The 27963-nt window shown below is 51.8% G+C and overlaps 1 protein-coding gene across 4 annotated transcripts in view; it reads right to left on the bottom strand.

The window, feature by feature from the left end:
• Nucleotides 1-27963, bottom strand: part of LOC109864941 (glutamate receptor 1) — a 149091-nt gene that overhangs the window by 87128 nt on the left and 34000 nt on the right. For all 4 annotated transcript variants that reach the window (XM_031797855.1, XM_031797854.1, XM_031797852.1 and 1 more), the window contains exons 3-4: nt 24034-24273; nt 5594-5778 (exon numbers count right to left, since the gene is read on the bottom strand). In XM_031797855.1, coding sequence (XP_031653715.1) covers nt 5594-5778; nt 24034-24273 — 425 coding nt within the window. The remainder of the gene's footprint in view (nt 1-5593; nt 5779-24033; nt 24274-27963) is intronic.

Genomic DNA, 27963 nt, shown 5'->3' with positions numbered 1-27963 from the left:
TCCAGTCCTCGGGGCCAGAGTGCTGTCGTACTTTAAACCAAGTATGTAAACTCCAGTCCTCGGGGACAGAGTGCTGTCGTACTTTAAACCAAGTATGTAAACTCCAGTCCTCGGGGGACAGAGTGCCGTCATACTTTAAAGCAGGTATGGGAAACTCCAGTCCTCTGGGGCAGGAGTGCTGTCGTACCGTAAAGCAGGTATGGGTAACTCCAGTCCTCGGGGGCCAGAGTGCTGTCACTCTTTATCCCTAGCAAACACAGCTGATTAAACTAATTGCATTCCAATCTAAAGATTAGTTGATTATTGGAGTCAGGTGTGTTAGCTGGGGCTGGGGAAAAACAGTGGGGATTCTGTAACCGACAGATCAAGTGGGAGTTCTGTAACTGACAGATCAAGTGGGAGTTCTGTAACCAACAGATCGAGTGGGAGTTCTGTAACTGACAGATTGAGTGGGATTTCTGTAACCGACAGATCGAGTGGGAGTTCTGTAACTGACAGAGAGAGTGGGGGTTCTGTAACCGACAGATCAAGGTGGAGTTCTGTAACTGACAGATCAAGTGGGGGTTCTGTAACTGACAGAGAGAGTGGGAGTTCTGTAACTGACAGAGAGAGTGGGGGTTCTGTAACCGACAGATCAAGTGGGAGTTCTGTAACTGACAGATCAAGTGGGGGTTCTGTAACTGACAGAGAGAGTGAGGGTTCTGTAACCGACAGATCAAGGTGGAGTTCTGTAACTGACAGATCAAGTGGGGGTTCTGTAACTGACAGAACGAGTGGGGGTTCTGTAACTGACAGAGAGAGTGGGGGTTCTGTAACTGACAGAGAGAGTGGGGGTTCTGTAACTGACAGAGAGAGTGGGGGTTCTGTAACTGACAGATCGAGTGGGGGTTCTGTAACTCATCATGGACTTTACATGACCTCACACATTCCCAACATATTTGCTTCCTCTGAGAGTCTCCCACACGTTTATATCCCCACTGTGTGTGTGTGTGTGTGTGTGTGTGTGTGTGTGTGTGTGTGTGTGTGTGTGTGTGTGTGTGTGTGTGTGTGTGTGTGTGTGTGTGTGTGTTGGGGTGTGTGTGTGTGTGTGTTGGGGTGTGTGTGTGTGTGTGTGTGTGTGTGTGTGTGTGTGTGTGTGTGTGTGTGTGTGTGTGTGTGTGTGTGTGTGTGTGTGTGTGTGTGTGTGTGTGTGTGTGTGTGTGTGTGTGTGTGTGTGTGCGTGTGCGTGTGTGTGTGTTGGGAGCAGGCTGGAGGGCATGGCAGACAGTTGCATTAGTTATTAAGGGTGACCCTAGCACAAGGCATGTCCTACAGCACAGCCTCCAGCAAGGAAAACACAGGAGAGGAGAGATGCTGATACCCAAGACACTGGGGGAACATGGTGGCCAAGATACAGTCACACTGGGGAAGATGATGGCCAAGATACAGTCACACTGGGGGAAGATGATGGCCAAGATACAGTCACACTGGGGAAGATGATGGCCAAGATACAGTCACACTGGGGAAGATGATGGCCAAGATACAGTCACACTGGGGGAAGATGATGGCCAAGATACAGTCACACTGGGGGAAGATGATGGCCAAGATACAGTCACACTGGGGGAAGATGATGGCAAGATACAGTCACACTGGGGAAGATGATGGCCAAGATACAGTCACACTGGAGGAAGATGATGGCCAAGATACAGTCACACTGGGGAAGATGATGGCCAATATACAGTCACACTGGGGGAAGATGATGGCCAAGATACAGTCACACTGGGGAATATGATGGCCAAGATACAGTCACACTGGGGAAGATGATGGCCAAGATACAGTCACACTGGGGAAGATGATGGCCAAGATACAGTCACACTGGGGAAGACACATGGACAGTGTGCTAGCGTAGTTTCCATGAGGCCCCAACTGGCCCCAACTTTCACAATAAACACTAAAATCTCTGTAGTCCTTATGCGCGTCCCAAATGCTTTTCCCTATAATTCACCACTTTTGAACCTATGGCCCTCGCGCAGCGTGTCCTGTTAGAAAATAAAGGTCCACTCTCTTGACATAAACCTTTATGAATCAAAGATTCTGTTGTGGCTATTCATGTTCTATATTTGAAGGGGCCTCATTCATATATCCTCTGACATTATCTGGTGAGAATTTGGGTCTGTGTATTGGGTGAAGATACCTGCGGGTTTAGAGGGTGACGGGGCAGTGTGTGTGTGTCTGTGTGTCTGTGTGTGTGAGTGTGTAAAACACAGGCTGCTATAGAGGCAGAGAGCCGGGAGCAGACCTCTGTGATGGATGGAGTCTGTCTGAGCTGAGAACCGCTGTGGCTCCGCTGCTGTAAACTGGTGAGAAGTGATGCAACTACCTTAACTGTGGGCACCAGGTCATCAATAACACTCACACACACCAGACACTGTCTTCACACAGCTAGAGCCAAGCGTTGGAGGAGAGAGAGAGGACACTGTCTTCACACAGCTAGAGTCAAGCGTTGGAGGAGAGAGAGGGGACACTGTCTTCACACAGCTAGAGTCAAGCGTTGGAGGAGAGAGTTGGAGGAGTTGGAGGAGAGAGAGGGGACACTGTCTTCACACAGCTAGAGCCAAGCGTTGGAGGAGAGAGAGGGGACACTGTCTTCACACAGCTTGAGCCAAGCGTTGGAGGAGAGAGTTGGAGGACTTGGAGGAGAGAGAGGGGACACTGTCTTCACACAGCTAGAGCCAAGCGTTGGAGGAGAGAGAGGGGAAAGAGGTCTCAGGCTCTTTCTGTTTTTATGTGTGTGTGGGAGGGGGAAGGACGCATATGTGTGGTGGAGTGGTGCGTGTGTGTGTGTGTGTGTATGCGTGTGTGTCATTAATTGCTATGCCAGGATACACCCTTCCCAGGCAGCAGCAGCGTGGTGAGTAAGTGTTTCTCTACAGCTCAAAATGTCAACCTAACCGTATCTATATCTCCTGTCTCTAATACACTGAGACTAATACAGTACACTGGCCGACTGCTGCCTGGGAGGAACCTCTTATCCACAGTTTGGCCTTTATTATCAATAATCTTGCCCTGTAGGTAGCTCTACAAACTGGACACTATCTGGCACAGCCAGAAAGTCAAACTCTGAAACCCTAACTAACCCTAACCACACCATGTGCCTTAATGCCTTAATAACAAACTTGTATGTCATTTGTAAATACGGATACAATTGTTAAATTACGAGCCTAGTAGGTTTATCCACGGAAAAAGGCAGGAACCTTCCTGCTAGCCATGATTGGCTGAGATAACGGATGGGTTGAATATGCTGAGAGATGAGTTCAGATTGGTAGCCACGTAGCACGTTTCTGTCTATAACATGAGATGCTCAGTATGTGTAGATAATCCTTTCTACTACATTAAAAAATATATATATAACTGCAAAAGCGTTTCTACAGCTCTCAACAACATTGCTGCCCTGAATTTAGCAAGCGCTATCGACAAAGATCAGTGGGAAAACATTGTGATGGACGACATGAACCAGAGTGACTTGACACAACAACAGGCCAAACAAGCTGTAGCTCGCTACAAACCAAACAGAAGAGACACGCTGCCGTGAAGCCTTCATCCATGTATACGGGTCATTTTCAGATATTATACATTTCAAATCTTGTCAAAGTTGTTTTTCTGCAGGTTAAAGGGTACGGTTAGCTAGCTAGCCAACGTTAGCTTGCTGGCTCGCTAGCTAACATTAAGTGTGCGATCTGTATATTTACATTATACATATCTCAGGAAACCATTTGCATTGCATAGCTAGCTAACATTGAACCTAGTCGAAGGAATTGTCTGTGGAGCTCCGTGAAAGGATTGTGCTGAGCCACAGATCTGGGGAAGGGTACCAAACAATGTTTGCAGCATTGAAGGTCTCCAAGAACACAGTGGCCTCCATCATTCTTAAATGGAAGAAGTTGAGCAATTGGGGGAGAAGGGCCTTGGTCAGGGAGCTGACTAAGAACCCAATGGTCACTCTGACCAAGCTCGAAAGTTCCTCTGTGGAGATGGGAGAACCTTCCAGAAGGACAACCATCTCTGCAGCACCCCAACAATCAGGCCATTATGATAGAGTGGCCAGATGGAAGACACAGTTAAAGGCACATGACAGCCCGCTTGGAGATTGCCAAAAGGCACTTAAAGACTCTCAGACCATGAGAAACAAAAATCTCTGGTTTAATGAAACCAATATTGAACTCTATGGCCTGAATGCCAAGCGTCACGTCTCGAGGAAACCTGGCACCCTCCTTACGGTGAAGTATGGTGCCGGCAGCATCATGCTGTGGGGTTGTTTTTATGCGGGAGGGACTGGGAGACTAGTCATAATTGAGGAAAAGATCAACGGAGCAAAGTAGAGAGAGATCCTTCCAACATTACAACGACCCTAAGCACACACGTAAGAAAATGCAGGAGTGGCTTCGGGACAAGTCTCTGAATGTCTTTGAGTGGCCCAGCCAGAGCCCGGACTTGAACCCGATCGAACATCTCTGGAGAGACCTGAAAATAGCTGTGCAGCGAATCTCCCCATCCAACCTGACAGAACTTGAGAGGATCTGCAGAGAAGATTGGGAGAAACTCCCCAAGTACAGGTGTGCCAGGCTTGAAGTGTCATACCCAAGAAGACTTGAGGCTACAATCACTGCCAAAAGGTGCTTCACCAAAGTACTGAGTAAAGGGTCTGAATACTTAAATGTGATATTTCTGTTTGCTTTGTCATTATGGAGTATTGTGTGTAGATCTGATAGGGAAAAAATACAAATGAATCAATTTTAGAATAAGTCTGTAAAGTAACAAAATATGTAAAAAGTAAAGGGGTCTGAATACTTTCCAAATGCACTGTAGGCCAAGGACTACATCACTGTATTTTTACCTGGAGTTGTTCCTACTACTTTCAAACACTTTGTTTTGAAATCTTTGGTTGTTTACTATACTACCTTACTCACTCTTTTTAGCACATGGCCTCAGATGTGAATCCTTAAATAGATGGGTGGGGCTAAGGCTTAAGAGGGTGTGAATGATGCTGAATGGGTGTACACAAAGAAGTGCTCTCCAGTAGGTGTACCAAAACATTAATGAACCATTTTATCAAAGTGGAGTTACAAGTTTATCAACTTTTAAAGCAGAATTACTTTCCCATTGTTCCTCAACTGAGGTCACATATAAGCCTATTTTGACTTTACAGCTGGCCTATCTAGCGGAAAATGCTCAGTTCTGCCTCCACGGCAAGATTCATGACAATAAACGTCAACCTGTCTCTCTTACCTTCTCTTCTCTCTCTTTATTACTCTCTGTCTTTGTTAATTATTTCTCACGTGCAACAGAGTGATGCTTTCTCAAATGTCTGGATTCAAGTCATTCACAGAAAGCCAAAGTATAACGACCCAAATCATGCCTACTTTTTTCATCTGACAGGCATTTTTATGTGGCACAGTTCTGACCAAACCAGGTCTGGCAAAGTTCTGGCTTATGTATGGTAGCTGCTTACCATTTTTGCCATTGCTGGCCCACTACTAGCGATGCAGATGACTCCTGCAATGTCACAGTCTCGTTACCGTTTTGAGGGTTGAGGTGAGTCTCTCTATCTTGTTACCTTTTTTAGGATGGAGGTGAGTCTTTCGGTCTCACAGTCGATGATGATCTGTCCCTCCTTCCTCTTGTCCAGGTCTTGGAACACCTTGAGGAACGAGGTCTCCGTCATGGTCTCCACGTTGACAGACGTCACCAGCCAGCTCCTCTCAGCAGCCGTGTCCAGGACCTTCTGCAGCACAGACAGGCCTACAGTTCAGGGGCAAAGGTCATGGGTTAGAGGTGAACTATGGCTGTGTTCCAAAAGGCATCCTATTCCCTGGTGCCCTGGTGCAGTACATGGTGAATAGGGTGCCATTTTGGATGCATCGTATGACATCATTTACACTGTATGACTGACATATCTTAGAAACCAAGCATCTTCTCCACTAAGCCCAAGAAGCACCTTTCCCACTAAGCCCAAGAAGCATCTTTCCCACTAAGCCCAAGAAGCATCTTTCCCACTAAGCCCAAGAAGCACCTTTCCCACTAAGCCCAAGAAGCATCTTTCCCACTAAGCCCAAGAAGCATCTTTCCCACTAAGCCCAAGAAGCATCTTTCCCACTAAGCCCAAGAAGCACCTTTCCCACTAAGCCCAAGAAGCACCTTTCCCACTAAGCCCAAGAAGCACCTTTCCCACTAAGCCCAAGAAGCACCTTTCCCACTAAGCCCAAGAAGCACCTTTCCCACTAAGCCCAAGAAGCATCTTGCCCACTAAGCCCAAGAAGCATCTTTCCCACTAAGCCCAAGAAGCATCTTTCCCACTAAGCCCAAGAAGCACCTTTCCCACTAAGCCCAAGAAGCATTTTGCCCACTAAGTCCAAGAAGCATCTTGCCCAATAAGACCTATCCATCAATAACAAAGCTTTCATGCTAACATAGACCTGTCCATCATAAGACTTTCTCTGACAGCCCAGCGATGTAATATATGATTAGCGGCTCCAGAGGGACAGTTCATTATAACGACTGGGATGCCATGTACAGATATGTTGTTACAGCACTTGGTGTTACTCTGAATAATCACTCCACACACACACATACACACACACACACACACACACACACACACACACACACACACACACACACACACACACACACACACACACACACACACACACACACACACACATGCACGTGCACAAACAAATGCGCACCACACACACCAGGGCGACCACAGGCATAAGCGACATAAGTGGCTGCTTAGGGCCCCTGGCCGCAAGGGGCCCCCGACCATTTTTTTATACATGTTTTTTTTTTGTAACTCAATTGGGGTCTCAACTTACTATTTAGAGTTAAAATCGTAGAATACAGAAGGTACCATTTCAAAATGTGGTTGTGCATCAGCAGTTTTTCTCTTATGTCAGTCACTGAGACTCACTCAAGTAGCCCATTTCAGCTAACATTTTTTAGATTGGAAGTTTGTCTAGCCAGCTGTCTAAACTTGTAGTAATCATGACCGAATCCCGGCAACGCAGGGCACATGTCCAGAAGCCCTAACCTCCATTGGTCACCCATTGTTTATGTTAGTCATTGTCACTCAGATATCTTATTAACATGGCATAAGTCATACAAAATGTGTAGAATTGCAGGGAAATAGCTGTAAAACTGTTATTTTTTCTCTTCCCCATGGCAACGTGTAGAATTGCATGACGTGTTACAAAACGGCTAGATTTTCTATTTGCTCCGTTGTGTAGAATTGCAGGACCACTAAAATGATTTGCCGCGAGGTGGGGTACCCCTAACTAAATCTCACTAAGGGCCCCCAAAAGGCTAGGGCTGGCCCTGCACACACACACAGACACAGACAGTCCCTCAGAGGCACCAATTACATCCAGGCCACTCCATTAAGCTGTCCCCATAGGCTGCTAATGCACTAAAGGATCATGGGGGAACCGGCTAGGGAACCAATGGGCTCGCGGCTCAGAACAGGGACAGGAAATAAGAGGCCATTAGGGAACACATCGATCATGGCTGCAGATTTACAGTGTGGGAGGCACACACACACACAGTATCATATTAGACCAATCAAAATCCTCCTGGGAGGGGACAGACAGTTATTCCAGAAGGTAAACAAAGCTTTTACCAACTGCAGAGCGGCGGCCATTACTAAACCAAATACCGAATTATAACAATTACATTATAAGCTAAGCTAATACATGAAGCTGTATTCCACACAGCCAGTCACAACTGCACTAGAGAGAATCATCAAAAATGGCATATGACCCTCTTTACATATTTCACATGCCATATTTGCAGCAGGGTTGTTGGTGTGTGTCTAACTAGGCAGAATTATGTTGAAAGGTGATAGATGCCTGGCTCCGTTGGATGGTTTGGAGGAGATGTTGAGAAGTGGTTTAAAAGGGGTTGGTGACACCTGATAAATACAATGTGTCAAATCACATAAATCATTTGAGAAATCGGACATAGCTTTAGTTCAGTGGGCAAATACAGTCCAGTGGTGTTCAGAATACTTGGTTTCAAACCCAGCAGCCAGTCACATTAAACCATTGACTGCTATGGACAGCAGAGAACCCCATAGACGGAGCTTCTGCTTTCAGGACCATGGTCAACTCCTCTGTTTCAGAGTGGTTTGTTTCAGGCCAACTAACCGCTCTGAAACTACAGGACCATGGTCAACTCCTCAGACAGAAAACACTCTTTTCCTTTCTATCTTTTTTCTTCTCAACCTTCTGTTGTTGTGGTGTGATTCCAGGACCATGGCCAGCTCCCTAGAGCTCAATCTCACAATCTGCAGTCTGCACCCCTTTTCCACAAGAACACACACAATTATTCCTGTCTGCCCCCTACCTGTCTGCCCCCTACTCCCTGAAATAGAACAAGGAGGTTGAATCGGGAAACACAAATCTGAGTCTGCCCACCATGAAAAGAACCCTCATAAGAACTAATAATGGAATCTGGCCCTCATAAGAACTAATAACGGAATCTGGCCCTCAAAATAACTAATAATGGAATCTGGCCCTCATAAGAACTAATAATGGAATCTGGCCCTCAAAATAACTAATAATGGAATCTGGCCCTCAAAATAACTAATAATGGAATCTGTCCCTCAAAAGAACTAATAATGGAATCTGGCCCTCATGTGAACTAATAATGGAATCTGGCCCTCATAAGAACTAATAATGGAATCTGGCCCTCATGTGAACTAATAATGGAATCTGGCCCTCATAAGAACTAATAACGGAATCTGGCCCTCAAAATAACTAATAATGGAATCTGGCCCTCATAAGAACTAATAATGGAATCTGGCACTCATAAGAACTAATAATGGAATCTGGCCCTCATGTGAACTAATAATGGAATCTGGCCCCCATAAGAACTAATAATGGAATCTGGCCATCATGTGAACTAATAATGGAATCTGGCGCTCATAAGAACTAATAATGGAATCTGGCCCTCAAAATAACTAATAATGGAATCTGGCCCTCATAAGAACTAATAATGGAATCTGGCCCTCATAAGAACTAATAATGGAATCTGGCCCTCATAAGAACTAATAATGGAATCTGGCCTTCATAAGAACTAATAATGGAATCTGGCCCTCAAAATAACTAATAATGGAATTTGGCCCTCATAAGAACTAATAATGGAATCTGGCCCTCATAAGAACTAATTGGACTAACACATGGAGAGGCCGACACGTGGGAGGAGAGAGAGACAGATCATTTTATTTATTTGTATTCACTAAAAAGGGCCATTTTGTGAATATTGTTTATGAGGGTGTTAATGGACGTGAACATTTCTTTTCACTGTTTCCAGGCATCTGAAAATAAAAAGAGACACACTGTAGAAGTTAACAGCTGATGCTCAGTAACACATCTACACAGATGTTATCTGGGGAGAAAATAGTTTTAAAATCCCTGCGACTGCAGGAAAATTGCAACACTCAGAGATTTATCTTTATGTTCACTCTGTGCATACCAAATGGCACCCTATTCCCTTTATTGTGCACTACTGTAGGAAATAGAGTGCAATTTGGAAAGGAGACTTTCCAGTTAAAGCGCTTAAAAAAGTAATATTTATAAAGAGGAGTTCTGAATGTATCTGTAGCTTTTGGGCTGTGATGGAAGATGGTAATATGAAGAAGGATGTGCTCAAAATCAACAAAGATGCTTCTTGTGTCAAGGTAATGAAATGTGTGCAACAATAAATACCTGCATGAACACAATGACCCATGCAAGCATTCACGCACAAACGTACGCACGCATTCTCACACACACACACACACACACACACACACACACACACACACACACACACACACACACACACACACACACACACACACACACACACACACACACACACACACACACACACACACACACACACACACACACACACACACACACACACACCTGCATAAATGTATGGATACCATAATCTCTCCCCCAGGCATTCAACTTTAATCCACATTCAGGCCTGCATAGCAATGGATGGTGACTCCCAGACCAGTCTACCAAAGAGAGAGCCCTGCTGGGGGACTAAACACAGACTGCTATAATCTACACTGACAAAGCTGCCTGTCTGTATACCTCTATTTAGCCTTGTGATAGGGAACAAAGTGCCATCGACAACGGCCTGAAGACACACAGTTGCACAGGCACACACATACGCACACACACACACTATAACCGAACAAACACCAATTTTTCTTACAGGCTTAAAATAACCCTTTGGACAAGGCAGCTGGAGAATAGTATCCAGGCAACAGGAGGCAATATGGATGATGATATGGATTCCAGAACTCTCCATCCCACCGCTCAATTACACACGCACACACACACACACACACACACACACACACACACACACAAACACACAAACAAACACACACACACATACACACACACACACACACACACACACACACACATGCGTGCACACACACACGCCAACACACAAACAGCAGGGTTAATGGCAATGCAGTCCCTCACTGGCCGATAAAGGGATCATGCGAGATAAAAACATCACTGGGACATGCATGGCGCTCTAGCTATCATGGCTTCTATGAATCACAAGGATCAGTCCTCTGTGTGAAACCCCCTCTGTCACAGTCCTGTTGTGTGTCCAGACAGACTGACAGAGTGACAGTTTATCAAGGTCTCACAGTTGTCATTAAACTGGCTTTATTTCAGAGAGTGTAACATCACTCAGCAGTCATAGCACACACAAAGAGACATGCACGCAAACAAGAATGCATACACACACAAATACATAAACACGTAGGCATGCACACACACACTGCCAGCGTATGCAGAGTTTAGTGTAGCTTGACAGTTATGCTCTGAAACACACAACACCTGAGACAGATGGCAATGCATTATAGGTAGGCTACAGCTGATTGGCTGGGAGGGGAGTATGGGAGGAGGGGAGGGGAGGTGAAAAGAGGGGAGAGACCGGGAGGAGAGGAGGAGAGAGGAGGCGAGAGACTGGGAGGAGAGGAGGCGAGAGACTGGGAGGATAGGAGGGGAGAGGAGGGGAGGGAAGGCGAGAGACTGGGAGGAGAGGAGGAGAGAAGAGGTGAGAGACTGGGAGGAGAGGAGGGAAGAAACTGGTAGGAGAGGAGGGGAGAGGCTGGGAAGAGAGGAGTGGAGAGACTGGTGGAGTGGAGGGGAGAAACTGGTAGGAGAGGAGGGGAGAGGAGGGGAGAGACTGGGAAGAGAGGAGTGGAGAGACGGGGAGAGAGTGGGAGACGGGGAGGAGAGGGGGGGAGAAACTGGGGGGAGGGGAGAGGAGGGGAGAGACTGGGAGGAGAGGAGTGGAGAGATGGGGAGAGACTGGGAGGAGAGGAGGGGAGATGAGGGGAGAGACTGGGAGGAGAGGAGGAGAGAGGCAGGGCAGAGTCTGTGAGGAGAGGAGGGAAGAAACTGGTAGGGAGAGGAGGGGAGAGACGGGAAGAGAGGAGTGGAGAGACTGGTGGAGTGGAGGGGAGAAACTGGTAGGAGAGGAGGGGAGAGGAGGGGAGAGACTGGGAGGACAGGAGGGGAGAGACTGGGAGTAGAGGAGGGGAGATGAGGGGGAGAAACTGGGAGTAGAGGAGGGGAGAGACTGGGAGGAAAGGAGACGAGAGAAGGGGAGAGACTGGGAGGAGATGAGGGGAGAGGGGAGGGCGAGAGACTGGGAGGAGAGGAGGGGAGATACTGGGAGGAGTGGAGGGGAGAGAAGGGGAGAAACTGGGAGTAGAGGAGGGGAGAGAACTGGGAGGAGAGGAGGGGAGGAGACTGGGAGGACAGGAGGGGAGAGACTGGGAGTAGAGGAGGGGAGATGAGGGGGGAGAAACTGGGAGTAGAGGAGGGGAGAGGAGGCGGGGAGGGAGGGAGAGGAGGGGAGAGACTGAGGAGAGGAGGGAGAGAGACTGGGAGGATAGGAGGGGAGAGAAGGGGAGAAACTGGGAGTAGAGGAGGGGAGAGACTGGGAGGAGAGGAGGGGAGAGAGACTGGGAGGACAGGAGGGGAGAGCCTGGGAGTAGAGGCGGGGGGAGGGGAGAGAGAGGGGGAGAGAGCGGAGAGACTGGGAGGAGAGGCGGGGGAGAGGCGGCGAGAGACTGGGCGGAGAGGAGAGGGGGGGAGACTGGGAGGAGAGGAGGGAGAGACTGGGAGGAGTGGAGGGGAGAGGAGGGGGAGAAACTGGGTATAGGAGGCGAGAGACTGGGAGGAGATAAGGGGAGAGACTGGGAGGAGAGAAGGGGAGAGACAGGGAGGAGAGAAGGGGAGAGACTGGGAGGAGGAGAGAGGAGGGGAGAGACTGGGAGGAGAGAAGGGGAGAGACTGGGAGGAGAGAAGGGAGAGACTGGGAGGAGAGAAGGGGTGAGACTGGGAGGAGAGAAGGGGAGAGACTGGGAGGAGAGAAGGGGAGAGACTGGGAGGAGTGGAGGGGAGAACTGGGAGTAGGGAGGGGAGAATGGGAGGATGCGGGAGAGAAGGGGAGAGAGGGAGGAGTGGAGGGGAGAAACTGGGAGGAGTGGAGGGGAGAGTGCGGAGTAGGGAGAGAAACTGGGAGTATTCGAGGGGAGAAATAGGGAGGAGAGTGGAGGGAGGAGAAATGGGAGTAGAGGAGGGGAGAAACTGGGAGGACTGGAGAGGAGAAATGGTAGGAGTGGAGTGGAGAGACTGGGAGGAGTGGAGGGTAGACACTGGGAGGAGAGGAGGGGAGAGACTGGGAGGATAGGAGGGGAGAGACTGGGAGTAGTGGAGGGGAGAGATGGGAGGAGAGAAGGGGAGATACTGGGAGGAGAGGAGGGGGGAGAGTAGCGGAGAAACTGGGAGGAGGGGGAGAGACTGGGAGGAGTGGAAGGGAGAAACTGGGAGGAGTGGAGGGGAGAGTAGCGGAGAAACTGGGAGTATAGGAGGGGAGAAATAGGGAGGAGTGGAAGGGAGAAAACTGGGAGTAGAGGAGGGGAGAGACTGGGAGGAGAGAAGGGATAACTGGGAGGAGTGGAGAGGAGAAATTGGTAGGAGTGGAAGTGGAGAGACTGAGAGGAGTGGAGGGGAGAGGAGGGCAGAGTCTGTGAGGAGAGGAGGGGAGAGACTGGGAGGACAGGAGGGGAGAGACTGGGAGGAGAGGAGGGGAGATGAGGGGAGAGACTGGGAGGAGAGGAAGGGAGAGGAGGGCAGAGTCTGTGAGGAGAGGAGGGGAGAGACTGGGAGGACAGGAGGGGAGAGACTGGGAGTAGAGGAGGGGAGATGAGGGGAGAAACTGGGAGTAGAGGAGGGGGAGGACTGGGAGGAAGGAGAGGAGAGAAGGGGAGAGACTGGAAGGAGATGAGGGGAGAGGAGGCGAGAGACTGGGAGGGAGCGGAGGGGAGAGAATGGGAGGAGGGAGGGGAGAGGAGGGGAAGAAACTAGGAGTAGAGGAGGGGAGAGACTGGGAGGAAAGGAGAGGAGAGGAGAGAAGGGGAGAGTCTGGGAGGAGAGGAGGGGAGATGAGGGAAGAGCCTGGGAGGAGAGGAGGGGAGAGGAGGGGGATGAGACTGGGAGGAGAGGAGGGGAAGAGACTAGAGGAGAGGAGGGGTGAGACTGGGAGGAGTGGAGGGGAGAAGAGGAGAGAAACTGGGTGTAGAGGAGGGGAGAGACTGGGAGGATAGGAGGGGAGAGAAGGGGAGAAACTGGAAGTAGAGGAGGGGAGAGACTGGGAGGAGAGGAGGGGAGTAGGAGGCGAGAGACTGGGAGGAGAGGAGGGGAAGAGAAACTGGGAGGAGAGGAGGGGAGAGACTGGAGGAGTGGAGGGGAGAGGAGGTGAGAAACTGGCGTATAGGAGGCGAGAGACTGGGAAGAGAGAAGGGGAGAGACTGGCGAGGAGAGAAGGGAGAGACAGGGAGAGAGACGGGGAGAGACAGGGAGGAGAGAAGGGGGAGAGAGACTGGGAAGAGAGAAGGGGAGAGACTGGAGGAGAGAAGGGGAGAGACTGGGAGGAGAGAAGGGGTGAGACTGGGAGGAGAGAAGGGAGAGACTGGAGGAGGAGAAGGGGAGAGACTGGGAGGAGTGGAGGGGAAGAAACTGGAGTAGAGAAGGGGAGAATGGGAGGAGGGAAGGGAGAGACTGGGAGGAGAGGAGGGGAGAAATGGGAGGATTGGAGGGGAGAGACTGGGAGGAGAGGAGGGGGAGGAGGGGAGAAACTGGGAGTAGAGGAGGGGAGAGACTGAGAGGAGAGAAGGGGAAGAGACTGGGAGGAGAGGAGGGGAGAGTAGCGTAGAAACTGGGAGGAGAGGAGGGGAGAGACTGGGAGAGTGGAGGGGAGAGGAGGGGAGAGACTGGGAGGAGATAAGGGGAGAGACTGGGAGAGAGAAGGGGAGAGACAGGGAGGAGAGAAGGGGAGAGACTGGGAGGAGAGAAGGGGAGATGACTGGGAGGAGAGAAGGGGAGAGGACTGGGAGGAGAGAAGGGGAGAGACTGGGAGGAGAGAAGGGGTGAGACTGGGAGGAGAGAAGGGAGAGACTGGAGGAGAGAAGGGGAGAGACTGGGAGGAGGGGAGAAACTGGGAGTAAGAGGAGGGGAGAATGGGAGGAGAGAAGGGGAGAGACTGGGAGGAGAGGAGGGGGAAACTGGGAGGAGTGGAGGGGAGAGTAGCGGAGAAACTGGAGAGTCTTCGAGGGGAGAAATAGAATAGGCGAGGAGTGGGAGGGAGAGAAACTGGAGTAGAGGAGGGGAGAAACTGGAGGACTGGAGATGAGAAATTGGTAGGAGTGGATTGGAGAGACTGGGAGGAGTGGAGGGTAGACACTGGGAGGAGAGGAGGGGAGAGAGACTGGGAGGAGAGGAGGGAGGGAGAGCGACTGGGAGTAGTGGAGGGGAGAGACTAGAGGAGAGAAGGGGAGATACTGGGAGGAGAGGAGGGGAGAGTAGCAGAGAAATGGGCGGAGGAGGGACGAGACTGGGAGGAGTGGAGGGGAGAAACTGGGAGGAGTGGAGGGGAGAGTAGCGGAGAAACTGGGAGGAGAGGGAAGGGAGAGGAGGGCAGAGTCTGTGAGGAGAGGAGGGGAGAGACTGGGAGGACAGGAGGGGAGAGACTGGGAGTAGAGGAGGGGAGATGAGGGGAGGAAACTGGCGAGTAGAGGAGGGGAGAGACTGGGAGGAAAGGAGAGGAGAGAAGGGGAGAGACGGGAGGAGATGAGGGGAGAGGAGGCGAGAGACTGGGAGGAGAGGGAGGGGAGCAGACTGGGAGGAGTGGAGGGGAGAGGAGGGAGAAAACTGGGAGTAGAGGAGGGGAGAGACTGGAGGAAAGGAGAGGAGGAGAACGGGAGAGAGTCTGGGAGGAGAGGAGGGGAGATGAGGGAAGAGCCTGGGAGGAGAGGAGGGGAGAGGAGGGAGAGACTGGGAGGAGAGGAGGGGGAGAGACTAGAGGAGAGGAGGGGTGAGACTGGGAGGAGTGGAGGGGAGAGACGGGAGAGAAGAAACTGGAAGTAGAGGAGGGGAGAGACTGGGAGGAGAGGGAGGGGAGATGGAGGGGGGAAACTGGAAGTAGAGGAGGGGAGAGACTGGGAGGAGAGGAGGGGAGGAGAGGGGGGGAGAGGAGCGGAGAGACTGGGAGGAGATGAGGGGAGCGGAGGAGGCGAGAGACTGCGGGGATAGGAGGGAGAAGAAACTAGGAGGAGAGGAGGGGAGAGACTGGGAGGAGTGGAGGGGAGAGGAGGGGAGAAGAAAACTGGGAAGAGAGAAGGGGAGAGACTGGGAGGAGAGAAGGGGGACGAGACAGGGAGGAGAGAAGGGGAGAGACTGGGAGGAGAGAAGGGGAGAGACTGGGAGGAGAGAAGGGGTGTGAGACTGGGAGGAGGAGAAGGGGAGAGACTGGGAGGAGTGGAGGGAGAAACTGGGAGTAGAGGAGGGGAGAATGGGAGGAGGGAAGGGGAGAGACTGGGAGGAGTGGAGGGGAGAGACTGGGAGGAGAGGAGGGGGAGGAGGGGAGAAACTGGGAGTAGAGGAGGGGAGAGACTGAGAGGAGAGAAGGGGAGAGACTGGGAGGAGAGGAGGGGAGAGTAGCGTAGAAACTGGGAGGAGAGGAGGGGAGAGACTGGGAGGAGAGGAGGGGGAGAGGAGGGGAGAGACAAGGAGTAGAGGAGTGGGAGAGACTGGGGGAGATAAGGGGAGAGCCTGGGAGGAGAGGAGGGGGAGAGTAGCGGAGAAACTGGGAGGAGGGAGGGGAGAAACTGGGAGGAGTGGAGGGGGAGAGAGACTGGGAGGAGAGGAGGGGAGAGGAGGGGGGAGAGACTGGGAGGAGAGGAGGGGAGAGAGATGGGAGGAGTGGAGGGGAGGGAGAAACTGGGAGGAGAGTGGAGGGGAGAAACTGGGAGAGTGGAGGGGAGAGGAGTGGGGAGGAGGTGACACTCTGGGAGGAGAGGAGAGGAGGGGAGAGGAAGGGAGAGACTGGGAGGGAGGAGGGGAGACACTGGGAGGAGAGGAGGGGAGAGGAGGGGAGAGATGGGAGGAGAGGAGGGGAGAGGAGGGGGAGAGACTGGGAGGAGAGGAGGGGGAAGAGAGGGGGAGAAACTGGTGTAGAGGAGGGGAGAGGAGGGCAGCAGAGACTGTGAGGAGAGGGGAGAGACTGGGAGGAGTGGAGGGGAGAGACTGGGAAGTAGAGGAGGGGAGAGACTGGGGAGGAGGAGAAGTGGAGAAACTGGGAGGAGAGGAGGGGAGAGACTGGGAGGAGTGGAGGGGAGAGGACTGGGAGGAGAGGAGGGGAGAGACTGGGAGTAGAGGAGGGGAGAGGACTGGGAGTAGAGAAGGGGAGAGACTGGGAGGAGTGAAGGGGAGAAGAACTGGGAGTAGAGGAGGGGAGAGACTGGGAGGAGAGAAGGGGAGAGACTGGGAGGAGTGGAGGGGACAGACGTGGGAGGAGTGGACGGGAGAGACTGGGAGCAGAGGAAGGGAGAGGACGGGAGAGACTGGGAGAGGGAGGGGGAGAGGAGGGAGAAACTTGGGAGTAGAGTCGGGGAGAGAAATTGGGAGGAGTGGAGGGGAGGGGAGAAACTGGGAGGAGAGAGGGAAGGAGAGACTGGGAGGCGTGGAGGGGAGAGGAGGGGAGAGACTGGAAGGAGAGGAGGGGAGAAACTGGGAGTAGTGGAGGGGAGAGACTGGGAGGAGAGGAGGGGACCAGACTGGGAGGAGCGGAGGGGAAAGACTGGGAGGAAGGCAGAGACTGGGAGGAGTGGAGGGGAGGAGGAGAGGAGGGGAGGGGAGAGACTGGGAGGAGAGAAGGGGAGAGAGAAAAGGTAGGAGTGGAGGGGAGAGACTGGGAGGAGTGGAGGGGAGAAATTGGGAGGAGTGGATGGGAGAGACTGGGAGGAGATGAGGGGAGAGACTGGGAGGAGAGGCGGGGAGAGGACTGGGGGAGAGGAGGGGAGAGACGGGGAGGGGGAGAGACTAGAGGAGAGGAGGGGTGAGACTGGGAGGAAGGAGGAGGGAGAGATTGGAGGAGAGGAGGGGAGAGAGATTGGGAGGGAGGAGGGGAGAGAGACTGGGAGGAGAGGAAGGGAGAGACTGGGAGAGAGAGGAGGGGATGGAGAGACTATGAGGAGCGGATGGAGAAGAGACGTAGTGACTCGGAGGAGAGGAGGGGAGAGACTGGGAGGAGAGGAGGGGAGAGACTGGGAGGAGAGGAGGGGAGAGGACTGGGAGGAGAGGAGGGGAGAGACTGGGAGGAGAGGAGGGGGGATGAGACTAGGAGGAGAGGAGGGTAGGGTAGGGACTAGGAGGAGAGGAGGTTGAGAGGACTAGGGTGGAGAGGAGGGGAGACACTAGGAGGAGAGGAAGGGGAGACGACTAGGAGGAGAGGAGGGGAGATAGGAGAGAGGAGGGAGAACTAGGTTGGAGGAGGAGGGGAGAGAGACTAGGAGGAGGAGGATGGGGAGGAGACTAGGAGGAGGAGGACGGGAGAGACTAGGAAGAGAGGGAGGGAGATGACTAGGAGGAGAGGAGGGGGGAGACACCTGGTGTGGAGAGGGGGGAAGGAGTATTGGGAGGAGAGGATGGAGAGACTAGGAGGCAGATGGAGGGGAGACACCCTGGTTTTGGAGGGGAGACACCTTGGTGTGGAGGGGAGGACACCTGGTGGTGTGGACAAGGGGAGAGATGGGGAGGAGAGCGAGGGAGAGGATGTGGGAGGGAAGAGGATGGGGAGAGACTGGGGGGAGAGGAGGGGGAGAGGATGGGAGGAGAGGAGGGGAGAGATTGGGGATGGAGAGGAGGGGAGGATACTAGAGGAGAGGAGGGGAGACACTAGGAGGAGAGGAGGGGAGACACCTGGTGTGGACAGGAGGGGAGACACCTGGTGTGGACAGGAGGGGAGACACCTGGTGTGGACAGGAGGGAGACACCCTGGTGTGGACAGGAGGGGAGACACCTGGTGTGGACAGGAGGGGAGACACCTGGTGTGGACAGGAGGGGAGACACCTGGTGTGGACGGAGGGGAGACACCTGGTGTGGACAGGAGGGGAGACGGGGAGACACCTGGTGTGGAGGAGGGGAGACACCTGGTGTGGACAGGAGGGGAGACACCTGGTGTGGACAGAGGGAGACACCTGGTGTGGACAGGAGGGGAGACACCTGGTGTGGACAGGAGGGGAGACACCTGGTGTGGACAGGAGGGGAGACACCTGGTGTGGAGGAGGGGAGACACCTGGTGTGGACAGGAGGGAGACACCTGGTGTGGACAGGAGGGGAGGACACCTGGTGTGGAGGAGGGGAGACACCTGGTGTGGACAGGAGGGGAGGACCACCTGGTGATGGAGGAGGGGAGACACCTGGTGTGGACAGGAGGGGAGACACCTGGTGTGGACAGGAGGGGAGGACACCTGTGTGGACAGGAGGGAGACACCTGGTGTGGACGGAGGGGAGACACCTGGTGTGGAAGGAGGGAGAAGACACCTGGTGTGGAGGAGGGGAGACACCTGGTGTGGACAGGATGGGGAGCCACCTGGTTGTGGACGGGAGGGGCGGACACCTGGGTGTGGACAGGAGGGGAGACACCTGGTGTGGCACAGGAGGGGAGACACCCTGGTGTGGACTAGGAGGGGAGACACCTGGTTGTGGACAGGAGGGGAGGACACCTGGTGTGGACAGGAGGGGAGACACCTGCGTGTGGACAGTGAGGGGAGAAGACACCTGGTGTGGACAGGAGGGGTAGACACCTGGTTGTGGAGAGGGGAGACAACCTGGTGGTGGACAGGCGGGGAGGAGACACCTGGTGTGGACAGGAGGGGAGGACCACCTCGGCTCGCTGGACAGGAGGGAGACACCTGGTGTGGACAGGAGGGGAGACACCTGGTGTGGAGGAGGGGAGACACCTGGTGTGGACAGGAGGGGAGACCACCTGGTGTGGAGGAGGGGAGGACACCTGGTGTGGAAGGAGGGGAAACACCTGGTGTGGAGGAGGGGAGACACCTGGTGTGGACAGGAGGGGAGACACCTGGTGTGGACAGGAGGGGAGACACCTGGTTGTGGAGGAGGGAGACACCTGGTGTGGACAGGAGGGGAGGACACCTGGTGTGGAGGAGGGGAGACACCTGGTGTGGACAGGAGGGGAGACACCTGGTGTGGAAGGAGGGGAGACCACCTGGTGTGGACAGGAGGGGAGACACCTGGTGTGGACAGGAGGGGAGACACCTGGTGTGGAGGAGGGGAGACACCTGGTGTGGACAGGAGGGGAGGACACCTGGTGTGGACAGGAGGGGAGACACCTGGTGTGGACAGGAGGGGAGACACCTGGTTGTGGAGGAGGGGAGACACCTGGTGTGGACCAGGAGGGGAGACACCTGGTGTGGACAGGAGGGGAGACACCTGGTGTGGACAGGAGGGGAGACACCTGGTGTGGACAGGAGGGGAGACACCTGGGTGTGGACAGGAGGGGAGACACCTGGTGTGGACAGGAGGGGAGACACCTGGTGTGGACAGGAGGGGAGACACCTGGTGTGGACAGGAGGGGAGACACCTGGTGTGGACAGGAGGGGAGACACCTGGTGTGGACAGGAGGGGAGACACCTGGTGTGGACAGGAGGGGAGACGGAGACACCTGGTGTGGACAGGAGGGGAGACACCTGGTGTGGACAGGAGGGGAGACACCTGGTGTGGACAGGAGGGGAGACACCTGGTGTGGACAGGAGGGGAGACACCTGGTGTGGACAGGAGGGGAGACACCTGGTGTGGACAGGAGGGGAGACACCTGGTGTGGACAGGAGGGGAGACACCTGGTGTGGACAGGAGGGAGACACCTGGTGTGGAGGAGGGGAGACACCTGGTGTGGACAGGAGGGGAGACACCTGGTGTGGAGGAGGGGAGACACCTGGTGTGGACAGGAGGGGAGAGCACCTGGTGTGGACAGGAGGGGAGACACTGGTGTGGACAGGAGGGGAGACACCTGGTGTGGACAGGAGGGGAGACACCTGGTGTGGACACGGAGGGGAGACACCTGGTGTGGACAGGAGGGGAGGACACCTGGTGTGGACAGGAGGGGAGACACCTGGTGTGGACAGGAGGGGAGACACCTGGTGTGGACAGGAGGGGAGACACCTGGTGTGGACAGGAGGGAGACACCTGGTGTGGACAGGAGGGGAGACACCTGGTGTGGACAGGAGGGGAGACACTGGTGTGGACAGGAGGGGAGACACCTGGTGTGGACAGGGGGAACCTGTGCTGGAGACACCTGGTGTGGACAGGAGGGGAGACCACCTGGTGTGGACAGGAGGGGAGACACCTGGTGTGGACAGGAGGGGAGACACCTGGTGTGGACAGGAGGGGAGACACCTGGTGTGGACAGGAGGGGAGACACCTGGTGTGGACAGGAGGGGAGACACCTGGTGTGGACAGGAGGGGAGACACCTGGTGTGGACAGGAGGGGAGACACCTGGTGTGGACAGGAGGGGAGACCACTGGTGTGGACAGGAGGGGACCCTGGTGTGGAGGAGTGGATGACACCTGGTGTGGACAGGGAGGGGAGACACCTGGTGTGGACAGGAGGGGAGACACCTGGTGTGGACAGGAGGGGACACCTGTGTGGACAGGAGGGGAGACACCTGGTGTGGACAGGAGGGGAGACTACCTGGTGTGGACAGGAGGGGAGACACCTGGTGTGGACAGGAGGGGAGACACCTGGTGTGGACAGGAGGGGAGACACCTGGTGTGGACAGGAGGGGAGACACCTGGTGTGGACAGGTGTGTCATTTTGAAGCAGCAGAAATGAAGCAGCTGAAACGTGTTTGCCTTCCTCTTGCTGACATACAAGTATGCTTTTCAAATACCCTGACAAAACGAGAGCTTTAGAGATATTCAACACTCTCCCACTCCTTGTGTGACAAATAATTGTGTCTGTGTGTCTTTGTGTGTGTTGTCTGTCCATGGGCAGGTGTTTCCTAGAGCCGTGGCTGAAAAGGCTTTTCACTGTGAAAGGACACAATGGCTACTCCTTACCCCTCCACTGTCACCATGGCAATCAGTGAATGACTAACTGTGGTTGGTATGACAACTGATGTCTTGCACAAGACAGGACCTGTGAGAGGTGTGTGTGTGTGCAGGAAGTAGTATTTATTGTGTACATGTTACGTGTGCGCGTGCAACACTCACGCAGTAGTACATGTACATGCGTAAGTACGTTTGTGTGTGTGTGTGTGTAACGTTCTCTAACGTGCAGATTTTACAGGCTCATGTTCCATTTCTAAAGCTATTCCTGACACTCACCTGGAACGTCATACCCTGTGCCCCAGCGATCCTACCAAACCTTCAGCAACTCCCCTGTATATTAGCCTGGATAGTCAGCTGAAAATCACTCTGTTTCACTACCGTGTCACTTGGTCTCCTTGACAACCTTGACAAACCAGCCAGTGGTTGTGTTTTACAGTAATGTCGTGGTCCTCTGTAGCTCAGTTGGTAGAGCATGGCGCTTGCAATGCCAGGATAGACGGGTTGATTCCCGGGACCACCAGTACGTGAAAGAATGTATGACTGTAAGTGTCTGCTACCGTGCATTAGGAAAGTATTTAGACCCCTTGATATTTGGTTACGTTACAGCCTTATTCTAAAATAGATTTAAATGTTTTTTTCCCTCATCAGTCTACACACAAAACCCCATAATGACAAAGCAAAAACAGATTTTTTGACATTTTAGCAAATATACACACTACCGTTCAAAAGCTTGGGGTCATTTAGAAATGTCCTTGTTTTTGAAGGAAAAGTACATTTTTTGTCCATTAAAATAACATCAAAATGATCAGAAATGTTAATGTTGTAAATGACTATTGTAGCTGGAAACAGCAGATTTTTTATGGAATATCTACATAGGCGTACAGAGGCCCATTGTCAGCAACCATCACTCCTGTGTTCCAACGGCACGTTGTGTTAGCTAATCCATATAATTTTAAAAGGCTAATTGATCATTAGAAAACCCTTTTGCAATTATGTTAGCACAGCTGAAAACTGTTATTCTGATTATAGAAGCAATAAAACTGGCCTTCTTTAGACTAGTTGAGTATCTGGACCATCAGCATTTGTGGGTTTGATTACAGGCTCAAAATGGCCAGAAACAAATAACTTTCTTCTGAAACTCGTCAGTCTATTCTTGATCTGAGAAATTAAGGCTATTCCATGCGAGAAATTGCCAAGAAACTGAAGATCAAAACACCAGTCTCAATGTCAACAGTGAAGAGGTGACTCTGGGATGCTGGACTTCTAGACAGAGTTGCAAAGAAAAAGCCATATCTCAGACTGGGCAAAATAATAAATAATTAAGATGGGCAAAAGAACAGAGACACTGGGCAGAGGAACTCTGCCTAGAAGGACAGCATCCTGGAGTCACCTCCTCACTGTTGACGTTGGGACTGGTGTTTTGTGGGTACTATTTAATGTTCTGTAAAGGGAGTAGTGCACAATGTTGTACGAGATCTTCAGTTTCTTGGCAATTTGTCGCATGGAATAGCCTTCATTTCTCAGAACAAGAATAGACTGACGAGTTTCAGAAGAAAGTCTTTGTTTCTGGCCAATTTGAGGTCGTTGTTATTGCCACTGGAGAACATCCCCTGCCCCCACCATGCTTCACCGTAGGGATGGTGCCAGGTTTCCTCCAGACATGATGCTTCACATTCAGGCCAAGGAGAATCTTGTTTCTCATGGTCTGTGAGAGTCCTTTAGGTGCCTTTTGGCAAACTCCAAGCGGCTGTCATTTGCATTTTACTGAGCAGTGGCTTCCGTCTGGCCACTCTACCATAGAGGCCTGATTGGTGGAGTGCTGCAGAGATGGTTGTCCTTCTGGAAGGTTCTCCCATCTACACAGAGGAACTGTGGTGCTCTGTCTGTGACCATCGGTTTCTTGGTAACCACCCTGACCAAGGCCCTTCTCCCCCGATTTCCCAGTTTGCCTGCTTCCATATAAGAATGATAGAGAGATTTGTTGATACCCTTCCCCAGATCTGTGCCTAGACACGATCCTGTCTCGGAGCTCTACGGAGAATTCCTTTGACCTCATGGCTTGGATGATCAATGGAAACATGATGCACCTGAGCTTAATTTCAAGTCTCGAGGGTCAGAATACTTATATAAATTATGTATTTCCGTGTGTTTTCTAAATATATTTGCACACATTTTTTAAAACCTTTTTTTTTCTGGGTATTGTGTTTAAATTGATGAGGGGGAAAAAACATCTAATCAATTTTAGAATAAGGCTATATCGTAACAAAATATGGAAAAAGTCAAGGGGTCTGAATATTTACTGAATGCACTGTCAATGGAACATGTTCCGTGTTGTCTTATATTTGTGCATCATTGTGAAGTTGATATAGTCTTTTCACACTATAGGGCCGACCAGAACCGTACTGAGCAGGCAATTATATTTTACATTGTGCTTTTGAGCATGGTCCCAGCAATTATGTTGGAAGAATAACCAGGCCGACCCAGTACAGCTATTCTTACACATGCAGACATTATTCAGAGAACACATAATTTGACCTTTGACCCCTTTACTCACCAGAATCTGAGCTGTACATATAGACGAACTTGGTCCATCCGTAGTGGTCTATGACCCCCACCAGAGTGTCCTGTAGCTCAGGTCTCAGCTGGATCACAAACTGGTTGGCCGTCTCGATGGGGAAGGAAGGTGTGACGAAACACACGTGCAGCGCCCCGCAGAACGACATCAGCATGTTGACCGTCTTCCTGTCGTAGAGGCCAATGATAGCATAGACACCTTTAGAGAACTGGGAACAGACTGGGGGGAAAGAGAGTGGGAAGACGCAGGGAGAGAGAGGGAGGGGGAGAGGGAGGGGGAGAGGGAGGGAGAGTGGGAAGAAGGAGAGAGAGAGGAAGGGGGAGAGGGGAGGAGAGTGGGAAGATGGAGAGAGTGAGGAAGGGGAGAGGGGAGAGGGAGGAAAGGAGAGAGGGAGAGAGAAGAAGAGGGTTGGGGAGAGGAAGAGGGGCGGGGGGAGCAGAAGAGGGGGAGGGGGAGAAAAGAGATGACATTGTTGACTTTCTGGCATTTCGGTTCACATTCTGAAGACCTGTCGATTGAAAACATAATGTTACATTGCGAGATAAATTCTGCACAGATTAGGGTAACTGTACATTTTAAGTACCATGATAGACTGTCTATATGTAGCATGATGGGCTTTCTGTTTACTGTGAGAAGTGGAAGATGGAGGGATAGACAGATGTGGAAAAGAAAGGTGAGAAATGGACATGAGAGGTTAATCAATGCATCCTCTGGGTCCCACTGACATATCACTGACAGCAGTACTCATGATTCCTATGTCACATACTTTTCTCTCTTTTTGTCTCTCTCTCTCTCTCTCTCTCTCTCTCTCTCTCTCTTTCTATCTCTCTCTCTCTCTCTCTCTCTCTCTCTCTCCTGCTGCCTTGTTCTCTCTCTCTCTTCTCTCTCTCTCCCTCTCATTCCCTGGTCTGCCACTGCCTCCCGTTGAGCCAAAATGGCCTCCATCTGTTTTGATCCTGTTACCTTCATTTTCGCTCTTAATCTCTTTTCACTGCACTACGACACATATCTCTTCCTCTCTTTTCACTGCACCACAACACATATCTCTTCCTCTCTTTTCACTGCACCACAACACATATCTATTCCTCTCTTTTCACTGCACCACAAGACATATCTCTTCCTCTCTTTTCACTGCACCACAGGACATATCTCTTCCTCTCTTTTCACTGCACCACAGGACATATCTCTTCCTCTCTTTTCACTGCACCACAACACATATCTCTTCCTCTCTTTTCACTGCACCACAAGACATATCTCTTCCTCTCTTTTCACTGCACCACAGGACATATCTCTTCCTCTCTTTTCACTGCACCACAACACATATCTCTTCCTCTCTTTTCACTGCACCACAAGACATATCTCTTCCTCTCTTTTCACTGCACCACAAGACATATCTCTTCCTCTCTTTTCACTGCACCACAACACATATCTCTTCCTCTCTTTTCACTGCACCACAAGACATATCTCTTCCTCTCTTTTCACTGCACCACAGGACATATCTCTTCCTCTCTTTTCACTGCACCACAGGACATATCTCTTCCTCTCTTTTCACTGCACCACAAGACATATCTCTTCCTCTCTTTTCACTGCACCACAAGACATATCTCTTCCTCTCTTTTCACTGCACTACAACACATATCTCTTCCTCTCTTTTCACTGCACTACAACACATATCTCTTCCTCTCTTTTCACTGCACCACAGGACATATCTCTTCCTCTCTTTTCACTGCACTACAACACATATCTCTTCCTCTCTTTTCACTGCACTACAACACATATCTCTTCCTCTCTTTTCACTGCACCACAACACATATCTCTTCCTCTCTTTTCACTGCACCACAGGAAATATCTCTTCCTCTCTTTTCACTGCACTACAACACATATCTCTTCCTATCTTTTCACTGCACTACAACACATATCTCGTCCTCTCTTTTCACTGCACCACAGGACATCTCTATCTCTGCTCTCTGCTCTGGCAGTGTGCTGCTCTCTTTTCCCTCTCAGGTCTGGTCTGCTCTGGCCTTTGCTGGTCTGGGGCTGGGTTATTTTCTGCTACGTCTTGTCTGTGGGTGGTCCAGGCCTCATGTTTCTCTGTATTCACCCAACAGATTGAGGCTCCAGCATGTTCAGCCTGTTCAAAGCACAGGGCCAGATTACAGTGAGGGGAGGGGCAGAGGGGAGGAAGGGGAGGGGCCGAGGGAAGGGAGGGGAGGGGGCTGAGGGGAGGGGAGGGGAGGGGCAGAGGGAGGGGAGGGAGGGGAGGGAGGGGAGGGAGGGAGGGAGGGAGGGAGGGAGGGAGGGAGGGAGGGAGGGAGGGAGGGAGGGAGGGAGGGAGGGAGGGAGGGAGGGAGGGAGGGAGGGAGGGAGGGAGGGAGGGGAGGGAGGGAGGGAGGGAGGGAGGGAGGGAGGGAGGGAGGGAGGGAGGGAGGGAGAGACAGACAAATACAGTCACTGCCCAATAGGCCTGCCCCACCGCAGAAAAAACAGCATTCTCCAGGCCATGTGTGTGTGTGTGTGTGTGTGTGTGTGTGTGTGTGTGTCTTCCATATGTATGGTGACTCACCCTACGTAGAGCGCTCCCTGAAATAGACTAGCCTACTTGCACCTCGCCACTCAGAAATTGTACAATTGTAACAGACGACTCCCATGGTCACCCTCTGAAAAAGTACACCAGTACACGTGATACTCTGCTATTAATTCCCACTCTCTTGTAAATTTTAGAAAGCAAGATTACGGCACCCCCACCTCTACTGAAAACCAATAGAAACCTTGATTTCACCATTTAACCATTCACACTCTTCAGCTCTTCTGGCATGATGACCTGATACCCCTGGTATGATAAGTAATCCTTATTCATATGATCAGTGGTCTTCTGCCTGAGTCTGCTGCTCCAGTTATAGGGATTAGAGACAGCAGGACGAGTACAGTACATAACCATTAGAGACAGCAGGACGAGTACAGTACCAAACCATTAGAGACAGCAGGACCAGTACAGTACCAAACCCTTAGAGACAGCAGCACCAGTACAGTACATAACCATTAGAGACAGCAGGACGAGTACAGTACCAAACCATTAGAGACAGCAGGACCAGTACAGTACCAAACCATTAGAGACAGCAGGACCAGTACAGTACCAAACCCTTAGAGACAGCAGGACCAGTACAGTACCAAACCCTTAGAGACAGCAGCACCAGTACAGTACATAACCATTAGAGACAGCAGGACGAGTACAGTACCAAACCATTAGAGACAGCAGGACCAGTACAGTACCAAACCATATTAGAGACAGCAGGACCAGTAAGTACCAACCCTTAGAGACAGGCAGGACCAATACCAGTAACCAAACCCTTAGAGACAGCAGCACCAGTACATGTACATAACCATTAGAGACAGCGAAGGAACGAGTACAGTACCAAACCCTTAGAGACAGCAGGACCAATACAGTAACCAAAACCCTAGAGAACAGCCAAGGAACCAAGTACAGTACCAACCTTAGAACAGCAAGGACCCAGTACAGTACCAAACCTAAGAAGGACATGCAGGACCAGTACAAGTACCAAACCCTTAGAGATCAGCAGGACCAGTAAACAAGTACCAACCCTTAGAGACAGCAGCACCAACCGGACTATACCGTACCACACCCTTCTCCTCCCTCATTACCCAGGGTTCCTCTGACAGGGAGAAATAGCTAAGTTTCACCCGAGAAGCACTGGTTGTGTGTATTTTACTGTTAGTGTAACTCTTGGTGAGGATGAAGGAAGGGTCAGAGACTCAGAGACCACAGAGTTACTAAAGACCTTAACATCTGTCTACTCTGTCTGGCACACTCTCCTCTCCTCCTCCCTCTCCTCTCCTCTCCTCTCCTCTCCCTCCTCTCCTCTCCTCTCCTCTTCCTCTCCTCTCCTCTCC

This window comes from Oncorhynchus kisutch, linkage group LG19 (assembly GCF_002021735.2).
Source record: "Oncorhynchus kisutch isolate 150728-3 linkage group LG19, Okis_V2, whole genome shotgun sequence".
Classification (NCBI taxonomy): domain Eukaryota; kingdom Metazoa; phylum Chordata; class Actinopteri; order Salmoniformes; family Salmonidae; genus Oncorhynchus; species Oncorhynchus kisutch.
The sequence above is the reverse complement of the archived record's forward strand: the minus strand, read 5'-3'. Positions and strand labels throughout refer to the sequence as shown.